The sequence below is a fragment of the Electrophorus electricus genome, chromosome 12, assembly GCF_041902795.1.
Source record: "Electrophorus electricus isolate QZ-2024a chromosome 12, ASM4190279v1, whole genome shotgun sequence".
NCBI lineage: Eukaryota > Metazoa > Chordata > Actinopteri > Gymnotiformes > Gymnotidae > Electrophorus > Electrophorus electricus.
The window spans coordinates 6,431,261-6,437,500 of record NC_137508.1 but is presented as its reverse complement, the minus strand read 5'-3'; the positions used below and the strand labels follow the sequence as shown (position 1 = coordinate 6,437,500).

The window sequence follows — 6,240 nt, the reverse complement described above, 5'->3', positions numbered from 1 at the left end:
ACTATTCCAGCACTAGTGCCGTGGCCCTCAGGTGAAGCAGGCCTTTCTCTGTCCTTTAGTCTCTCACTTACTCTTGTTTGTCATGGATCTGATTAATGTTGGAGACTATATTAAAGTCTTCATTTCCACTATCCAGTTATTTGGCATTAGAATTACTGGCACGCAAGGCATGGCAGATGTGCTGGGGAAACATGGCAAGCATGGGTGAGCATTAGCTTGATGCTGATGTGTGTAACACTGATTGTATATTTTAAATATTTTGGCTTTATGGCAGACAGTACACTTTATGCATGTTGTTCCATTCATTTCTTACTTCTCTGTATAAACGTATCTGCCTAGGAGCCAAAATTCATAAGATTAATCACTATTTTAGCTCAATTACTCTCCACCCCACACATGCACACGCATGCTGCACACACAGATAGATACATTCACACGCACACACACACACACACACACACACACACACACAGACACAGAGACAGTAGATCATGTCCTAGTTTTTGCAGCTGGAAATGGCTAATGGTACTGTTTTTGTTCTCCTGAGATGGCTTTAAAGCAAAGAACAAACTGCCACAAGAGGTTAGTTAAACAGCTTTGAAGTGATCTCCATGTTTCTGTACCAGAACAACGGCAAAATCCTCCTGCCTCGTACCAAACCTGATAAAAGGGGAAAACTCTGGACTACCTCACTACACAAACAATTAATTTACCAGATTTGTAGACACCATTATGACTATACAGTAGATATGTTAATTAAGCCACAGTCTATAAGCCACATTGCTATAGATAAAATGAAGGCTAACTGGAGAAAGAAAGTTAGTCAGAGATCTTTCTGAAGATGTATGGACCAGTGCAAGAAATGACAGCACCTCCTGTGCTCTGTTGGATCTAAAGCAATGTAACGTTCTTCACCATATACATCTACTTAGGGCCAAGATATCTGCATTCTCTCTTAATACTGACAAAATGTGCCTCAGATGTCACATAAATGTAGCAGACTTGGCTCACATGTTTTGGCTGTAGCCTAAACTAACAGGCTACTGGCCCACTATATTTAATACTGTCTCTGAAATTTGTGGCCTGACATTTGAGCCAAGTGCCGGAATAGCACTTATATTTGGGATTTCAGACTATAAGGAAAATCTTACTCATACCCCAAAAATTGCTTTCACATCATTGTTAGCATACAGACACATTCTTTTAAACTGGAAATCGCCTAGTCCATGCACAGCAGCACAATGGCTACTATGGCTGTTTATACTTCTGGAGAAGATAAAATGCACTATCAGAGGATCAATTAAAATAATTTGAAATTAGATTTGGAATCTTTTAGTAACTTATTTCTAACGTATTAAAGCAAGTGTGAGCGCGCGCGCGCGTGTGTGTGTGTGTGTGTGTGTGTGTGTGTGTGTGTGTGAGTGTTAGGCAGTACACCCACACTGATGAACACATGCTTCTGTGTAGTGGCGTGCAGTGAGATACTGACAGGCCTGGTAGTAGTGTACTGGTCTAATCTGTGCGGAGGGGCTCAGCCCTGGGCTTGCCCGCTGGGGGCTCTGATGCTAATTTGCTTTAGATTAGTGTGGAGTCCTGCCAGGCCTGCTCAACCAGGACATTTTCGTCTCCCTGATGCGCATGGTCCCAACCTGTCAGCCTGCCCTGGCTTTCTTTGTCTCCTGTCCTGTGTGACGCCACGTCTGCAGACATCCCTTCATCTGCCCAGTTCAGTCAGCAGACTCAGAAGATGCTTTTTCTGTCTCTCTCTGAAGGTATTTCTGGGATCAGTTGACATTAAAGAGAATGTATGACAAACATGCTGGAGTAAAGCCTAAAGCCAGACTTATGCCCTCATTTTCCTTGCTTTTCCTAAAATTCTTATTATTCCTAAGATTGTTTAAATTAGTATTACTAAACATTACTAGAATAAAGATAAAGGGCAAATGATGAGGACTAGACTGGTAGTGTGTCATTCATATGAGGCTGTGTCTGGTCTTATGTTGTGTAAAGAGATGATGTAAATGTGCAATCTTCTCCATTCGGTTTCCTGTCTAAAAGGTCTCTGTATTCATGTTAGTTTGAAACAGGAGTGTAGTCCTCATTTTAACATTGGCTTTGAAAACCTTTCAGATGTAAAACTCACTTTATCCTCTTAATACAAGCTAAGCAGTCACTGTTACAGTATTAGTGTTTTCCTAATTACTAATTACTAATTGGAATTGCTATATTTATTTGATATGTTCTCTTTAGACATATAGAGATATTTCCATTGTATGTAAATGTCCAGTCTATGCTCCAGGTAAGATGCATTCCCAGGTTTTATTGTTTAAAGGAGAAGGGGAATGGAGAATCTAGGACAAGAGTTTTGGTAGCAGGTGGCATATGTGAACACTCTGTTATCCCACTATAACCGCAGAGTGGGTTTGGTTGGCACGGTTATCAGCACCAGAAGGCTCTGTATGTGTGTGTGTGTGTGTGTGTGTGCGTGTGCGTGCACGTGTGTGTGTGTGTGTGTGTGTGCGCGCACATGTGCCTGTGTAAGATTGATTGTTTGGCATTTTGTACATGGGGCCAAAGGATGTCTTTACCCACCAAAGCAATGCACTGAGCTGGGGAATTGTTTGTGGCTTTCTGATGGAGCTGGGTGGCTGCCTGGATAAATATAGCTTATGCCTCTCCCTTTCTCCCTCTCCCTCTCACTCCCTCCCTCTCTCTCTCTCTCTCTCTAACACTTTAATCAAAAGCAATCTGGAGGAGGAGAGGAGTGGAAAAAAGAGGGAAAATATGGAATGTGCCAAGGTCTTTTTGTACTCTCTCTCCATCAGCTTCATCCTGAAGAAATTAGCAGGGACTGAGTGTGGCTATGGGGGAGGGTGATCGATAGAGTTGCTAATGTCTATGAAAGCAAGCCCTAGGCCTGCCCTGATGGTCATCGTGTCTGTTGCAGCTCTCCCCATAGGGAACATGGTCAGTGCCTATCCTACATAGACATGACTTCATTCCATAGACCGGACAACTTAAATTCTGTATCTCTATTTCAACACCTTGTGTCAGTTAACCTTGGTACCTTATACTTTTTGTTGTAAATGCATTTATAATCTGCAAAGTTAATAGCCGCGCATTTTTTATCTGTGAGATTCCTATAGTGTAAATCTTTTGCTTTCCCTCCCAGCTTTTCGGCAGCAATAAATCTTTTCCTAATCACCACAGTCCTGTTCCTCGTGACAGGAGGGGAAACCAATCTAAGTTTTCGCCTAATACAATCACAGGCTAAAGATCTTGCAGTTTTATTTAAGTTGTAATAAAAGATTATCTCAATTGTGATTTGAGTTTCCCTGATGTATGTCTGGTACAAATTGACTTTTGTATGAAAAGAAATAAACAGAGAGAGTTTGGTTGCAGAGTTGCAAGAGTTGTGTAACAGAACAGGCCTTTCTCACAGCTGTGAGTCACATCTTATCTTATTTCTGTCCGTATTTGATATGCTAGAAAGCACTGAAACATTTGTACTTGAAACACAATCACTTTATTCAAACAATTGGTGATGCTGTATTAACAGCTGACAGGTTAAGGGGAACATGTTGTAAGATGGCCATTCTCACAGTGCTCTGCTCTCTGCAGGTAATGTGGGTGTGTAACCAGTGCCGTAAGCAACAGGACATCCTCACTAAATCAGGGGAATGGGTTCCAGGACAGGGGCCAAAGCCGAAGCCACCGCGCCTAGTGACAGCAGTGAGCGACCCGACCAGGTCTACTCCCCCCGTGGGAGAGAAGAGAGTGCGCTCCAGGTCTCAGATGGCCCTCAGCTCCTCAGCCTCCACTGCCCCTGGCAACCAACTGCCCACCTCCGCAACTCCCAGCAAAGGTCCTGCTGCTGAACAGACGGACATGCCTTCATCCCGGTCCCGCAGTGAGCCCCCGCGAGACAGGTGCACAGCCCCTCCGCAGCACGGCAAGGCTCACGATTGTGCTCTAAACGAAAGCGCTTCCTGCCAGTGGCTTTGCACATTTTTTGCTTTCCGTTTGCTTTCCCATTGTAAATGTTAGAGAATTTTCTAGCCTGTTAGATAACTGTAGGTTTCTTATATTTTTGTATGCATTTAAATTCAATGCTGAAAGGAATTAGGCTCATCATGCTAAGCAATTCATCTAAGAAAATACTGAATGGTTTTCAGAAAGAAAAAAAAAAATCATTCAGGCCTTTTTTGAGTCTGCCTTCTTTGCTTCACCAGGAAAAAGCAGTCATCAACCTCAGATCTGAATAGCAAGGCTGGTGTGAGGGATGAGAGGCGTCGGGGACTGGCCAAACTCCAGTCCCAGGCTTCAGAGGAGCAGGAGGCCAGGGACGGTCACAGGGAGAGTCGGCGTCTGGTCAAGGCTCGATCGCAGGAGCGGAGTGATACAGAGCTGGATAGAGAGGCAGGGGAGGCCAGAAGGACAGAGGGTGAGCAGAGGCCACCTCGAGAAGAGTCCCGAGGTGAGCCTAAGACGCCACGCCACGCAGCCAAGCCCCAGCCAGGGGAGCCTGAGGGACATTCTCACCCAAAGGCACCCCGGGCCAGGCAGGCTGAGGTGGGCATGCCCGAGAGGGAGGCTGTGGACAAGGGGAAGGAAAGTACAGGGGGCCGGAGGTGGACAGAGGAGAGGCAGGGCTCTCTGGATGCCCAGCAGCAAGCTTACATGTGGGAGAGGACCGTGGGGGGAACTGGCGGACAGGGAGGCGCCCCAACGCAAACTCCTTCCTCTAAAACGAACCACACCTCACAACCGCCAGCCCCAGGGTTCCGGGTGGGTGTTGTCATGCCCTCCGGGGCCCCTGAGCTCAGGGAGCCTGCAGAATGGGGCAGGAAGCTGCAGCCAAGCCACCTGGAGCCTGGCTCAGCTGCCATGCTGCGCAAGGCCAAACGTGAAAAAGCCGAATGCATGCTGCGCAATGACTCACTCAGCTCCGACCAATCAGAGTCTCTGCGACCGCCTCCACCCCGCCCCTACAAGACCAAACGTGGCAGCAACAAGCGGCAAATGTCTGTGAGCAGCTCAGAGGAGGAGGGCGGCTCCACACCCGAGTACACCAGCTGTGAGGACGTGGAGATTGAGAGTGTCAGTGAGAGAGGTGGGCTGCACTGAGTATTTATTTTAAAACACAACATAAGGGTTAACATAAGGTGTCTTTTTAAGGCTTATGTTTATGTGACTCAATTAATGTGCGTATACATGGATTGGTTTCTCTGGCAGCCCAAGCTGGAAAAATATATATTTAATTTTTACTAGCAGCGGTTAATTAGATATCATTCAATATTCACTATTATATCGGTTTAATATTTTTGCACAAGATATTAGGTTTAAGATGTGTGTGCTGTCATTGTACTTGTGTACAATGAAGTAAAAAAAATAAAATAATAAAATAATAATCTATAATAATTATTATTTATTTTATTTTCTTAGCAAAATGGTGTACTATAAATTGGTAACTGATGAGATAAACCAATAAGAGCTGTAGGCCAGGGGAGTATGTGCTCATGGTTGCATGCTGATTGTGCTTGAACACAGACTTAAAAGGTCAATGTATTAACACAAACCAGAGATGAAATGTAAACAGCAGAGAGAGAGAGAGAGAGAGAGAGAGAGAGAGATAGATAGAGAGAGAGAGAGAGAGAGAGAGAGAGAGAGAGAGAGAGAGATAGATAGAGAGAGAGAGAGAGAGAGAGAGAGAGAGAGAGAGAGAGAGAGGGAGGGGGACAGAGAGAGAGAGAGAGAGGGAGGGGGGACAGAGAGAGAGAGAGAGAGAGAGAGAGAGAGGGAGGGGGGACAGAGAGAGAGGGAGAGAGGGAGGGGGACAGAGAGAGAGAGAGAGAGAGAGAGAGAGAGAGGGAGGGGGGACAGAGAGAGAGAGAGAGGGGGAGGGGGGACAGAGAGAGAGAGAGAGAGGGAGGGGGGACAGAGAGAGAGAGAGAGAGGGAGGGGGGACAGAGAGAGAGAGAGAGAGGGAGAGAGAGAGAGGGAAGGGGGACAGAGAGAGAAGTACACCAGCTCATTCTTATCCTTGTAGCAGGACGTAATCAGACTCAGCTTTCATTTACCCAGCAGGTAAGAGGACAGATAGGTCTAAACAGGATATGAACAGAGCAGGACTGCGTTAGAAGCTCTTATTAACTTACACACTGAGATAAATTTGCTTTGTTTCACAAGAACATATTGTGTATGAACTCCAACTGCTGATCTAGTTAATATTCTGTTTTC

General features: G+C 45.4%; 1 protein-coding gene across 20 annotated transcripts in view; it reads left to right on the top strand.

Moving 5' to 3' along the window:
• rims1a (regulating synaptic membrane exocytosis 1a) overlaps positions 1 to 6,240 on the top strand; it is a 56,665-nt gene that overhangs the window by 25,729 nt on the left and 24,696 nt on the right. For 16 of the 20 annotated variants that reach the window (XM_081724873.1, XM_081724875.1, XM_081724871.1 and 13 more), the window contains 2 exons: positions 3,622 to 3,929; positions 4,233 to 5,113. The exons of 2 other annotated variants lie outside the window; for them this stretch is intronic. In XM_081724873.1, the coding sequence (XP_081580999.1) occupies positions 3,622 to 3,929; positions 4,233 to 5,113 (1,189 nt within the window). Of the gene's footprint in view, positions 2,968 to 3,621; positions 3,930 to 4,232; positions 5,114 to 6,046; positions 6,088 to 6,240 lie in introns of those variants that run through there. 2 more of the 20 variants (XM_081724882.1, XM_081724889.1) reach the window with 2 other exon arrangements.